Consider the following 13,393-nt stretch of genomic DNA (forward strand, 5'->3'; position numbering starts at 1 on the left):
CCATCCAGCCTCCTAATCAAGGTGATCACGTACAATTACAATCACTTAATAACAATTATGCTAAAAATCTGTTTTTGGTCATAGCAACTCTTTTTTGTTTTTTTTTTGGGACAAAGATATAGAAAATTATAGTAGTTATTTTTTGTAACTTGTATTCATTATGTTATGTGCAGCCAAAAAGAAAGTCACAAGTCGGATTACTCTTAACACACTACTCAACCAACTCTCTCTACTCTCTCTACCCTGGCTTACTAGTCCTCGCCAATCATTTGCATAAGATTATATATATAAACATGAATAACAAATGACATAACAATTTGACAAATTTGAAAAGAAAAAAGAAACATACTATTCAACAACAACAACAAAAACAACATAGAATTTAGACTATTTAGTGATGTATAGTGTAGTTTTTTTTTGCTTTAATCATCGGAATATAGAATGATTGAGAATGAAGAAGACTATTTAAACGTCGCCGTTTCGGAGTTAAGAGGTTGAAGAAACAGACAGGCTCGCATGTTTCCGCGTTATTCTATCTAGACTGTAATCCAAATTGTTAAAATAAATATGTCATCGTCAGACTCATCTAATTTATACTTTATTTTTAATTTTACTCTCTCTCTCTCTCTATCTTCGTGTTCGTGGTTTGCCATAGTTCTTCTTCTTGAATCAGATCTCTTCGTGGTGACTTCTCTGTTAACCAAAAGAGAACCATGGAGCTCAACTTCCTCTCTAGAGCTCTCTTCTTCTTCTTTCTTCTACTTTCTCTTCTTTCTTCTTTTTCATCTTCAACTGTCATCTCAGGTAAATAACACACCCACCTTTCTTGTTTTTTTTCTAACTATGTCCTAGCCTTCTCTAATTTGGTTAGATTGGTCATCATCATCTTCAATTCTTTTTTTTGGTTTACTTATTGCAGATGGTGTCTTCCAATCTCAGAGTTTGGGTACTGGAAGAAACCTGCTTCAGACCAAGAAACGCAAGTTCTTCTATCTTCTTTCCCTCAACTTACTTTTTCTTTTTTACAATGATTCCAGCAATTGAGTATTCTCTTTTTTTGGTATGTAGTAGATCTTAGTTAGTGTTTCCAATTATATACTCATTCCCCCAATGTGTTCTATGCACATACACAGATCCAGATTAAAGATATAGATAGATATGTTCTTGATGTTCAATGTGTTTACTTTTGGTGTTGTGTCTTAATGGCAAGTCTTTTGGGGCTTTTATAATGTTTGGTTTTTTTCTTTTCTTCTATGTGACATTTGGTTTCTCTTCTTTTTTTCATGGACCAGCTTGTCCTGTGAACTTTGAGTTTATGAACTACAAGATCATAACCGAAAAATGCAAAGGTCCCAAATTCCCACCAAAGGAATGCTGCGCTGCCTTCAAGGAGTTTTCTTGTCCTTACGCTGACAAGCTCAACGACCTTAGCACAGATTGTGCTACCACTATGTTCAGTTACATCAATCTTTATGGTAAATACCCGCCTGGTCTTTTCGCTAACCAGTGTAAAGAAGGCAAAGAAGGTCTTGAATGCCCCGCTACGTCTCCCACTTCAGCTGATGATGCAAGCGCAGCCACCGCAGCTTCTTCTTCTTGTCTTTGGCTGACCCTTTCCGCGGCTTTCTTGGTTTCCGTTAAGCTGTTCGGAGGCTGAGAACATGCTTCTTGTAACAATCTGAGGAAGAGAGTATATGTATATCCACGATTTGTTTTGCTGTTTTACTGTCTCATTCTTTTGATTTTAGGGACTTCCAAAAAAATTCTTAAATGATAACTTTATGGCTTTTGTGTGTATCATTGTCTCTTCTTATATAATTCAACCAACGAAGTGAATACTGATGATTGGTATCTATATATATCTGCAAGAGGTCTTAATTACAGTATGTATATATGCATAAAGGTAAACAAGTAACTTAATTATCATGGTTTTCACTAAATTGTTTGCTATCTATGGCTTTTGCGTCCAATCAATCAAAGCATTGACACTATACATATACCGAAAATCATATAAAGACTTGCTCTGTCTCTCACTTGGTCTTTTTCCAATGGTAAGAAAAGAAACAAACTGAGAGATTCACCACATGAGTCTTGACTTGCGACGGAACTGCTTCCTTGTGATACACCAAGGACCAGGAAAGGTGCTTAACTGCGCATAGTAATAAGTACAAAGGCAATTGCGTCAGGAATCACAAGACTGGACTTTGTTAAATTAATCTATGGAACAAGCTTCAGAGTTCAGATAAATGTCCAGTATAAAATCGAGATACGTAAAGGAGTCATTAATGCATCTGTAATTCACGCTATGCTTATTCACCAAATATGTCCAAAGTGTATATAATATCAAAGATAGGTTTCAGATAGTAGGACTTTAGAGATATCTACTGTGTCATTTACTAATAGGTTTGCAAATATGGATAGAAAATAATCACTTACATTGCTGATAAGCTTTGCCCCATGCCATGCTGTGTCCACGCCACAAGGAGGCGGGAGTACTCTGACTCCATTGCTTATAGATGGAGAAAGGTGATCATGCAGTTCTCTCTCTAGCCTTTCTGGATACAGCTCACAAAAACAAAAAAACCCCATAAGCACGTCAGACATGTATCTTTTAGACTGAGTTTCAAAGATCTTTTAATTCATATGCAAGAAGTACTGGTTATTTGATATATGCTTAAATTGATGCCATTGCAAAATATAAATGAAACAAAAGAAAGAGCTATATTTATCGAACCTGCAAGCCCTGGTAAACACGCACTTCCCCCAGTCAGTACTACAGTCTTGAACCAACTATCATCACCTGCAAGTCCCGCTGCATCACAGTGGTCCATACAGAGGGCCACTGCTTGGTGCAGACTCATCGCACGCCTGTTTTGGAAAGGCCAGAACCAATACCAATATAAATTACAAAATGGCCAAAATATGGAGAATCTTCACAAGAAAGAAACCCAGACCCGAGCTGCATGAAGCTTTATAGTATTACAGTCGTGTAATTTTAAAATATATAAGAGTCATGATGAAAATAGTGGAACTTATAAACAAGTTGGTGCACTATAGTGTATGGTCAGATGATATCATTTTAGTTTCAGAACTAATCAGATCGAACCTCTTAAGAGAGAGGTCAAGGTTTAATGTGATTGTGATAAGAGATACAGGTCTTACATTCCAGCAAGACATGGTTGGAATAATATCTCCCCTGTTTGAAAACGCTCCTTTGACAAAGTAAACCATCCTTCACCTGAAACTTCGACTGAAGCTTGTGTGTCTCTTGAAAGTTCAGCTTTATAATCAAGAGCCACGTAACACAGTTTCTACATTCGCATAACAAAAAGAAAAGTATTACATGAAGCTATTGAAAACAGAAAGCTATAGTCAGTAACTTCGAATAGAACGTGCTATGAACTAAAGCTTCTTCATGAGTAGGCAGAAGCTATTTAGGATGGAAAACCTACATAGTTATCTGCAATAGAGAGCAAATTGGTCTATGGAAATACCTCTTTAAGAGTACGAACAGTGTAGAGTGATTGAAAGGAAACGTTGTTCTCTTGCATCTTCTCCCTAAGGAATCCCGTAAGTTTCAATGCTCCAAAACCAATGACTTCTACACCTACCTGGCGCATCACCTTACCATTCAAAACTGCAGAACACCAGTAGAAGTAAATTGTTGTTACAGAATTGAATGGTGCAGAAAGAATGAGAGAGATACATGATGATAATTTTCAGCAAGTTGTTATGTTCACATTTTTTCATCTTTAATCAACTTCGGTTCCACAAAAGAAATCACATCATGAGAGACTAAAGCTCCAAAGGATACCATGACACTAAACAAGATCTGAGACATTACAAAAAGAGTAGAAACGTAGAGAGAAAACAGCTTACTTGGAAGAACGGTGATGACTTGGAAACCTATGTTGACGACAATTCCAGATGTCCGCCCTGCTGCATATAGAGCTAACACAGCCTGAGAACAGAGCACAGAATATTTCATAAATTGCTTATGACTGTAATAGTAGCAAGGAATGCATAAAGCTTAATTATACTATCTGCAGATAATGGTGAGATAATGCATCAAATACCCCAAAAAAAAACAATTTTCCGCCAATACATACTATTACATGTACTGTGTGGCTAAAGAGATGGAAAATACATTTCCCGGAGAAAATGATTCCAATATTGGAGCAACAGTCATCATAAAGAACTAAAGAGTGAAAGAAAGACTCGCCTGATTAACTGCACAGACTGCAGGGACATTCATGTCAAACAAGACATTAAGTATAGCAGTCTTAAGTTGCCGCCTTGATGCCTTGGCCGATTCAGTATCTGAAAAATCAAAAAATTAATAAATCCTTCAATGTTTAAAAACCACGAAAAATTTATAATCCTGAAGATAAAACAAGTATTAGTGTAGCTAACCATCAAAATGGCAGAGGGGCAGTGAAACCACTATTGGCTGCATAGAGGACTTCACCTGCACCCTGTAAAAAAAATTATCCTCATGAAGTCGGGAAAGCAAAAGCCGTACATCAATTGCTAAAATCAGTAAGCTTCACAAGAACAAAAATGAGGGAAACAAAAAAAAACCTGGTGAAAATGGTAGCAAAGAACTGTTGAAGTCTAGCATATATAGGTGACTCGATGTTGCCAAATTCCTGACGATCAAACTAGTAAGAACTATCTTGTGTGTTGCAAGAGAACAAGAATTCAAGCTTATTTATCTTTTACTGTAATCAAAATCGTGAACCCGCATTAGTACAACGATTGACTCACCAGAAAAGTAGCAGAACGTCCAGAAGGTGAATCAAACTTGCTCCAACCAAACTTACAATATCCAGAACCACCTTCATAACGACACACATACAGAAAAAAAGGAGAAATCTTTCAGCACAATTGAAAGACAAAAACTACAGAACTAGTCTACCACACAAAACCCATACCATCAATAATAACAGAACCAGGAACTTGAGCCCTCTGACCATAAATACGCATAAAAGACAACTCCCCTGATTGACTAGAAACCAATCTGCAAAAACCATTAAACCTTTTGAATCATCTAAACTGTTTTAAACTCTGATGACCAAAGCAAAAACTTACCGGAGAGGGTAACCAGAGCGCAAACTAGTCTCAGCGAAGAAAATAGAGTCCCATGACTCTTGAGAAGACTGAAGATAAAACATCCAGAGACGATTACCAGAAGCTAAACATCTCCAGGCTTTACAAGTTAAGCTCAACATCACAGCGTCTCTTGGCTGAATCAACATCAGTATCTGAACTAGTATATCCATCGGAAGCTGATCAAACGCACCAAGAGACGACGACGACGACGAAGACGACATAGCCAGAGGAGGAAGAAGAGTAACACGACTCGCTGATGTCGGACTCACCAAATCTTTACAACTATTCGATCGGTTCCACATCGATCCCCATACCTTCCTTAGAATCATGGTCAGATTTTTTTTTTTTTGTATTTTCTTTTTCGGGTTTTGTGGAAATCAGAAAACTTTCCCGAGGCAACGGATCAGGACTACTGTTTTGGTTCATATGAGAGGACAGTTGTGACGTGGAGTGATTGAGATAATGACACGTGTTTACTTGTGCGGTGAGATGAAACAAGGAACTCACCGACTCTCACTGATTAAATGTCAAAAGTCATCATAACGATCTTTTTTTTTGTAGTTCTCGGCAAAGATACTTAACACATATACTGTTAGTTATATATATTCAAAATACTAATTACTCCTTCCATTTTAGAAATGATGATGTTTAAATTTTTTTAGCAAAATTAAAAAATAATAAATGGTATGTTATTGTTAATTTTTTTTTTTTCTTCCGAAAATCATTAAAAATTCAAACAATCAAATCAAACTAAATGTAATAACCAAAAGACTTGTTTATGAGTCTGCTCTCGATCAATGAAGTCAAGTGCTAGATATAACTGAAATCTACCATCCTTCATGATACTCTTTACAATATCAGTCACCATTTTGTTCGTCGGGGCAGCTACCTGGTGACACTCCTAAGAACTGAAGCAAACCAACTGATTGTGTATCTTTTGCAGCACATAATAAAAATGGGGCCACTTCTGAGGTTTGTTAATTGCTGCCATCACTGTCGCGTTATCTAAAGTAATCTCTACTCTTGATATGTGAAGAACCACTAAAGCTTGAATGACCACAGAACTGTTCTGAGTGATGCAACCATTGGAGAATCTGATTATGAAAAGGCATCTCTAGCGTGGAAGAGCACCTCCCCCTGGAAGTCACGAGTAATCCACACGCCACCAACCATTGATCCTTTATTCAACGAGGAACTCGCAATGTTACACTTAACCATGCCCTCAACCGGTGGACGCCACTTGTTCTCCATTGTCAACCTCTGTTTTTGTGAGCTAGCATTGTCAAGCAAGTTCATATTTTGTACTTCATGCCATTGAGCTGACTCGAGTTGTGCTTTCCTCACCAGCTCCTGTAGATCCCCTCGTTTACCTTGAAAAAACAAAGTTATTCTTGCACGTCCATATTCCCCACAACAGCCACAAAATAACCAATTGAATCTCCTCAAAAATTTCAGTTTTCTGAATCAAACACAACAAATGCTCCCAGTTGAACCCCACACTAGTATCTGAAAATTCAGTCACGGGCACCGGTACATTGGCCATAGCAAAGGCCTGACGTGCAACCTGACACCCAAACAGAGTGTGGCATATGGACTCCTCACCATATCCACAACTTGGACAACAAATATCCACCTGCAACCCTCTAAACACTACACGAGTCGATACTACTAAAGCGCCTAACAACATACGCCATAAAAAGGAATTGATTTTTGGTATTGAGAACCAAACCTAACCATTTTTAAAAAATTATACTATTTCAATTATTGAGAACCAAACCAAAAATATTCTAAACTAAACCAAAATTATAAAATAACCAAATACAATAGATTCTAAACCTTTCTACTCTAAATACCTAGAATCAAATAGATCTACCCAAAACCCATGTTTTAGAAATTGTTAGGCACTAGTTGGGCGGTCGAGATGGGCCTAGCGCCTAGCGAAAAAATTGGAGATTAAATGGGAATTAATCGGAGACTAGTTTTAGGATTATTTTATTAAATTAATAATAGTAAATAAAAAATATAGTACTAAATATATGTATAATGTATATTTATGTTAAAAGAAAAACATCAAATAAAATATAACACTATAGTATTGTCTTGAAAATTACGGTAAATACATTAAAACATAATTTTAAAGTAAAATTTAATCATTTTTATTAAAAATTTGTACATTAGTTATTTTGTAAAATATTACAAACTCTTAATTTAAATGTCTAAATAATAAAAAAAAACTAATTTATATTTGGCTCCAAAAATAATCGTTATAAAAAAAGTAAACGGAAAATAATTAGATTAGATGGGTTATAATCAAATTAGACAGACATAATTAGAAAATCGATGGTAAACGGAAATTATTCATTAATCGAGATGGAAGTGAGCCTACCAATTTTACCGAGTATAATCGGTGTTTAAGTGGAGATTTTTAAAAGAGGGCCCAAAACCAAAGCGCAATAGGGATGGTTGAAGTTTTCCTTGGACCTTGTGAAATTTTTTTTTTTTTCAATTTAAAGGTCTTATTTCTAGTTTTTAAAAATTTAGAATGCTTTTTTTTATCAAAATATCAAATATTAAGGACCTAAAACCTTGTAATTTTAAAAAAAAAAAAATTCCCATCGCCAGACCTATTATCCAAACCTTATAAGCCCAATATAACATAAAATCGAGATGGTCAGACAGTGTCTCCTCCCTATTCGTCATACGAGATTAGGAGTAATAGTTTATCGATTGTCAATCATATTTGTTGTGAGATGTGTTGTATTATAAATAAACTGTTTTTTTAATAGGTGGACCAAGAAAATAAGATTGGGTTAACTTCAAAGATACAGGTAACGCGTGGTTATTGGATTGGCTGTTAATATGCTGACGTGGATAATATTTGATACCAAAAAGAAAATGATTAACTTAACTTTTTTTTTTTTTGACAACAAAATCGAAACAGATTAGCTCAAACGAGCCAATTGGGGCGAGAATGGTTTACATAAGTAATCACATGCGGTTGGGTACGAACTTGTCGCGCCAATCGATCAGCAAGAACATTTGCATTCCTTGAAATCAGATTCAACGAGAAGCTTGTGAATTCTTCCATATCCACCTTGATGTCGTTGAGATAAGCTGAGAAAGCTGGCCAGTCGGAGGGTGAAGACACCATCTTCACCAAATCTGAGCAGTCTGTGTAGAAAACCACATCCCTGAAATTAAGTCCTATCATACATCGCAGAGCCCAAACAAAGGCTTCAACCTCGGCATGAAGAGGGGAAAGACTTCGCCGGAAGTTGGAAGCGCCCATGAGCGGGGAGGTTCCATGAGCCAATGTACACACCCAACCTGCACCTGCAAACTTGTCTGTATCTTTCCAAGAGCCATCAACAAAACAGCGGTAGCCGGTAAAAACTGTAGGGAGAGAAACATGTCCTCTCTCCAACCGAGGACCTAAATTTGGAGCTTCAAAACCATCCGCCTCCTCCTCAGCCTGAGCCTCTGTCTAGGCCGTCGCTTCACTGGCTGTCAGCCGTGCCACCTCGTCGGGCCGTTCCACCTTATTTTCAAAAACCCGGGCATTCCTCTCCTTCCAAATATACCACATAATCCAAGGAAATGCAAAACATTGCGATCCTGGATTTTGTGCCCCTAGAAAATGGTCCACGTTTGCAAAAACTGAATCTGTTGGAAAACCAATTGTGCCCATCGGAACATTGGAAAGAGCCCAAGCCTGACGAGCAGGCGGACATTGAAATAAGGCATGATTTATTGTCTCCATCGGAGCACCACATCGAGCACATTCCACATCGCAGACAATACCCCGGTGACGTAAATTTACCGTAACCGAGAGACATCCAGAAAGTACTTGCCACATAAAATGCTGAATTTTTAGGGAACACTTAACTTTCCAAACACTAGCCTTCAAAGGATTTATATCAGGACCACAAACCAATGTCGGTGTTCCAGTAAGAACCACCAAACGTGTCGTTTGATACCCTGACTTAACCGTGTACTTACTAGATTTCGTAAAATGTCATCCTAACAAATCCCTTTGCGTAGTCATACTCAGAGGTAGAGCACCTATCAAAGCCACATCCACTGGGTCGAAATGGTCAACTAACCGATCTATTCGCCATGTGTTTATACTGTGATTAATAAGATCTGAAATTTGAAGTAAAAGATCCAGGCATCTGTCCAACCAGACACAGTAAATAATTAACTTAACTTGTTTTAAAAAAATATATGGAGTGTGGATGTTGTATACAATAAAATTGGATCCTCCTCAGATCCGGTGATTACCTGATTCGCGTCAATTTCTCAACACAAGTTTTCGAGATTTGGTAATCGATTTTTTTTTTTTTCATTTTTATTATTCACATCTTATTTAAAATCCTCACTTCTTTATTTTTTTTTTATTTTTTTTTTCTTTTCTGGTGAAACCCCTCTGTTTACTAATAATAGGGTTTTCTGGGGTTGAGATGATGACGACGATCTTATCGAATTAATATATATCTCTTTTTCTTTTTTCCTCCTGATTCAAAACATAGGGTTTTTTAGTGCATTAGATCGAATACTATTTGATTCTTTTTTTTTTTTTTTTAACGTTTTATTCGTTTCTTTTTAGTTGCAATTTTATTGAAAGTTTTGCGTTGCAATTTTAATTGAAAGATTCCTGGAGAATTGAATTTTGCGGGTAAGCCCTAATTCAGAGTTATGAGATTCATAATATGTTTTTTTTTTTTTTTTTGATTTGTGAATTTTTTGATGATTGCTAAATTTATGAATTTTGCATCATCTTATTAGTCTCAAGATTTATTGATTTGTATTGGGTTGTGAATTGTTACTATAATATTGCAGGTTGGTGTTTTTGAGAAAGTGGGAATTGGGATTTTGGCTTTGTTTCAATTTGGGAGGTGTAATAAGAGAAGATATGGCTGACTTTGGTTTGTTCTGTTTTCCCTTTTCTGTGTGATTTGAGTATTCTTTTTCCTAAAAATTGATCTCTGATTACAATATATGTATATGGTGATGAACTTTGAAGATGAATTTATGGCTGATGAGTATGACATGGATGATCTTGAAGATGATATGAATGCCGAGTTTGACGGTAGGGATATCGATGCTTCTGATTCCGAAGTCGAAGATTTAGACCAAGACCAATTGGTTTGTCTTTCTTCTTTTTTGCTCTTTTTATCGAAGATTTTGTCATGTTTTTAACACCCAGTTTACTAAAACTTGTGTACATGGATTACTACTTCAGAACAAGTCTGCTGCAGATACTTCTGCTGCTCAAGCAAGGAATGGGAAAGATATTCAGGGTATACCCTGGGATAGACTTAGCGTTACTAGAAAAGAGTATAGGAAAACTAGGCTAGAACAGTATAAAAACTATGAAAATATCCCCAACTCGGGTGACGAATCTGCTAAGGTGAATCACATTTTTCATGCTTCTTTTTAAGGTTATTTATTTGGAGATGTACGACCTTTTTCTCACTCTAGTCTTGCTTGTTGGAATCAGAAATGCATGAATACTGAGAAAGGCAGTTCTTTCTATGAGTTCAGGAGGAATTCTAGATCAGTGAGATCAACGATTCTCCATTTTCAGGTTTTTGTCTACTTAACCTGTCTCTGTTATGCCAACAGTGCGGTTCTTTGTTTAAATCATGTAAATGTAACTTGGTAGCTTTTTTTTTTCTTAGTCAGATGCGTGATATTCAAATGTAGACGTTTCTCTATGCTAGTATTGTTGATGGAATCATAGTTAGACTAATTATTTTCCCTATCTTTGTTGCAGTTGAGGAATTTGGTCTGGGCTACCTCAAAACATGATGTTTATCTATTGTCAAACTACTCCATCAGCCACTGGTCTTCTTTGACATGTTCCAGGAATGAAATACTTAATGTTAAAGGTCATGTAGCTCCATCTGAGGTTTGTCTATTAAGCATTATTCAAACCATCTTATTACTTTGACTGGGACTCCTTTTCGTCTCTGTTGAGTTATCTAAAGCCGATATTACATATGTTTCAGAAACATCCCGAGAGTTTGTTGGAAGGATTTACAGAGACTCAAATTAGCACTCTTGCAGTCAAAGAAAGACTGCTAGTTGCTGGTGGATTTCAGGGAGAACTCATTTGCAAGGTTAGTTCAACGACTTTGAATAGATAATAAGGATAGTAGCAAACTTCGGTGTTTCCACCAACTGCTTAGAAGCCTCTTTCCGTTGATTTAAAATGCCAAACGAGTTGCTTATTCATCATGTTACAATTCTGTGAATTTTTTTTTGTTTCCCATACAAACAGCATCTTGATAGACCTGGTGTGAGCTTCTGTTCACGTACAACTTATACCGAAAACGCTATCACCAATGCAGTGGATATATACAGAAACTCCAGGTACCTTTTTGCCTTTCAAATTACTTTGGTGGTTTTGTACTTCCAAGTCTTAGGCCTTAAGACAAACAGTAACTGAAACTAGTAATATGGTTTTATTAGTGGCGCACTTCATTTCATGGCCTCAAATAATGACTGCGGAGTCAGAGACTTTGATATGGAGAGATATCAGCTTGTCCAACTCGTCCGTTTTCTATGGCCTGTCAATGTAAGCTCACCTAATTTCTCATTCTTCTACTTTTCTGCAGATAAATCAAACTGAATCTTACAAAAATATTTAATTGGAAATTTTTACAGCATAGCTCCCTAAGTCCTGATGGAAAACTAGTAGCAGTCGTTGGAGATGACCCAGATGGTCTACTGGTAGACTCAAGCAATGGACAGGTACTTATATTCTTCTTCTCTGAACTATCTATTTTACTGCGGTTAGGACTTTCGGAACCTTACGGTTTTGAGTTTTGTTTCAGACTATCGGGACGCTAAAAGGTCACTTAGATTATTCGTTTGCATCGGCTTGGCATCCAAATGGTGTAACATTTGCCACAGGAAACCAAGACAAGACCTGTCGTATTTGGGACACAAGGAAGCTCTCGGAATCAGTTGCTGTCCTAAAAGGTAACCTCGGGGCGGTACGGTCCATTAGGTTCACATCTGACGGACGGTACGTTGCAATGGCCGAGCCAGCAGATTTTGTTCATATCTATGACACAAAAACAGGTTACAGAAAGGAGCAAGAGATTGATTTCTTTGGAGAGATATCTGGGATTTCCTTTAGTCCAGATACTGAATCTCTCTTCATCGGTGTTTGGGACCGGACTTATGGAAGTCTCTTGGAGTATGGTCGAACCAGAGACTACACTTATCTTGATTCATTACTTTGATGGAAAATCAAATTTAAGCCTTTTTTATATTAAAAAAAACTTACATAAAAGTAATCTATTATATGCCTAATCATAATCATACCGGCAAAGAGAAAAAAAAGAGAGAAACCATCAGCTATTCATTTGTGTAATTTGATTTGTTGTGCTTTTAAAATGTACATTTTTCACGGACTTGGAAATTGTCTTTGGGATTCATAAGTCAAAAAACTCAATCCCTTCAAAGATCTTGTAGATTTGGCTAGAAGATTTTTAACCAACAAAGAAACAGTCTTCCTAGGGGTTGGATCATACAACTTGGACTTATTTTGGCCTAAGCATCTATTGCATATCGTTACAAGAATATTCTCTTAAGTGTGTAACAATTTCATGCGCGACAAGCTTGTACCAGGTTAAGAAAAAAACTAATTTGGCTTGGTTTTGATTTTACGTTATTTGAAACCATAACCAAATAACTTTGTGAAAATTAATTGATCCCAGTTTTGCAGTTCAATGCAAATGGAATAATTCCATTCCACATCTGATCTCTTACGAATTGTGTTGAGCTAGCATTGATTGTAAAGAGGATTTATATTAGGTTAAATCTCTGATAACTTGAATGACTGGTAAGAGTGGTCCTCCACTACTAAGTTTTTATGTAATCTCTTGTTAGTATTTTTACCTACTCGCCAATAAAGGCCTCATCATACAAAACTCAGTAATCATAAAGTCTTATCTAACTGAGTGAAAATTAAATCTCGGAAGGGTGAGTACAATCAAGTAGACTAGAGATCCCGAAGACCCGAACAATGATTTGTATAATAGATGAACATAAGAAAGATGTTGTCTCTTGCAGAAAATCACGACACCTGCTTTGCTTTAGTGTGGTGACATGCATATATGTGGTTATGTAGATGAATTAGCTCATGCGGTCTTTCGATCTGATGACTTCGATCTTTAGGCCTTGCTCGTTCATCAGATCAGATCATTCTAGTTTTAGTTGGTACGTAACTTAGGGTTTTAGGGAAACTACTGTAGTGTTGTCTTGGCGG

General features: G+C 36.8%; 3 protein-coding genes across 5 annotated transcripts; 2 read left to right on the top strand and 1 right to left on the bottom strand.

Annotated features, from left to right (window-relative positions):
- The first annotated feature begins 496 nt into the window (after window positions 1-496).
- On the top strand, window positions 497-1,840 carry LOC104726166 (GPI-anchored protein LLG1). The gene is made up of 3 exons (XM_010444960.3): window positions 497-804; window positions 920-979; window positions 1,293-1,840. The coding sequence occupies exons 1-3, from the start codon at window positions 714-716 to the stop codon at window positions 1,655-1,657; spliced, it is 516 nt and encodes a 171-aa protein (XP_010443262.1). The 5' UTR covers window positions 497-713; the 3' UTR covers window positions 1,658-1,840.
- Window positions 1,833-5,687, bottom strand: LOC104732846 (actin-related protein 8). Its single transcript, XM_010444961.3, has 12 exons — window positions 5,092-5,687; window positions 4,935-5,020; window positions 4,768-4,838; window positions 4,582-4,649; window positions 4,414-4,475; window positions 4,223-4,320; window positions 3,880-3,961; window positions 3,495-3,637; window positions 3,163-3,311; window positions 2,735-2,868; window positions 2,437-2,555; window positions 1,833-2,149 (listed from the first exon to the last, which is right to left on the bottom strand). The coding sequence occupies exons 1-12, from the start codon at window positions 5,439-5,441 to the stop codon at window positions 2,078-2,080; spliced, it is 1,434 nt and encodes a 477-aa protein (XP_010443263.2). The 5' UTR covers window positions 5,442-5,687; the 3' UTR covers window positions 1,833-2,077.
- Window positions 5,688-9,112: 3,425 nt separating this feature from the next.
- LOC104726168 (putative WD repeat-containing protein C2A9.03) lies at window positions 9,113-12,587 on the top strand. Of its 3 annotated transcripts, none has more exons than XM_010444964.3 (12): window positions 9,135-9,434; window positions 9,719-9,787; window positions 9,952-10,037; window positions 10,136-10,257; window positions 10,355-10,522; window positions 10,613-10,699; window positions 10,889-11,023; window positions 11,124-11,234; window positions 11,396-11,487; window positions 11,587-11,692; window positions 11,782-11,868; window positions 11,952-12,587. In XM_010444964.3, the coding sequence occupies exons 3-12, from the start codon at window positions 10,025-10,027 to the stop codon at window positions 12,363-12,365; spliced, it is 1,335 nt and encodes a 444-aa protein (XP_010443266.1). In that variant the 5' UTR covers window positions 9,135-9,434; window positions 9,719-9,787; window positions 9,952-10,024; the 3' UTR covers window positions 12,366-12,587. The 3 variants fall into 3 exon arrangements, with proteins under 3 accessions (XP_010443267.1, XP_010443266.1, XP_010443265.1); XM_010444963.3 differs by having other exon boundaries at window positions 9,339-9,434; window positions 9,556-9,787; XM_010444965.3 differs by lacking the exon at window positions 9,719-9,787 and having other exon boundaries at window positions 9,113-9,434.
- Window positions 12,588-13,393: the final 806 nt, after the last annotated feature.

Source organism: Camelina sativa, chromosome 11, assembly GCF_030686135.1.
Source record: "Camelina sativa cultivar CO46 ecotype springtype chromosome 11, ASM3068613v1".
In the NCBI taxonomy this organism is placed as follows: Eukaryota; Viridiplantae; Streptophyta; class Magnoliopsida; order Brassicales; family Brassicaceae; genus Camelina; species Camelina sativa.

Coding starts and splice junctions, on each gene's coding strand:
- LOC104726166 (XM_010444960.3), top strand. CDS start 714: ATGGAGCTCAACTTCCTCTCTAGAGCTCTCTTCTTCTTCTTTCTTCTA. Junction 805..919: donor ATCTTCAACTGTCATCTCAG/GTAAATAACACA, acceptor TACTTATTGCAG/ATGGTGTCTTCCAATCTCAG. Junction 980..1,292: donor CCTGCTTCAGACCAAGAAAC/GCAAGTTCTTCT, acceptor TTCATGGACCAG/CTTGTCCTGTGAACTTTGAG.
- LOC104732846 (XM_010444961.3), bottom strand. CDS start 5,441: ATGATTCTAAGGAAGGTATGGGGATCGATGTGGAACCGATCGAATAGT. Junction 4,476..4,581: donor TTTGCTACCATTTTCACCAG/GTTTTTTTTTGT, acceptor TTTTTTTTACAG/GGTGCAGGTGAAGTCCTCTA. Junction 3,312..3,494: donor CTGTTCGTACTCTTAAAGAG/GTATTTCCATAG, acceptor ATGCGAATGTAG/AAACTGTGTTACGTGGCTCT.
- LOC104726168 (XM_010444965.3), top strand. Junction 11,693..11,781: donor GTTTTCTATGGCCTGTCAAT/GTAAGCTCACCT, acceptor AAATTTTTACAG/CATAGCTCCCTAAGTCCTGA. Junction 11,869..11,951: donor TAGACTCAAGCAATGGACAG/GTACTTATATTC, acceptor GTTTTGTTTCAG/ACTATCGGGACGCTAAAAGG.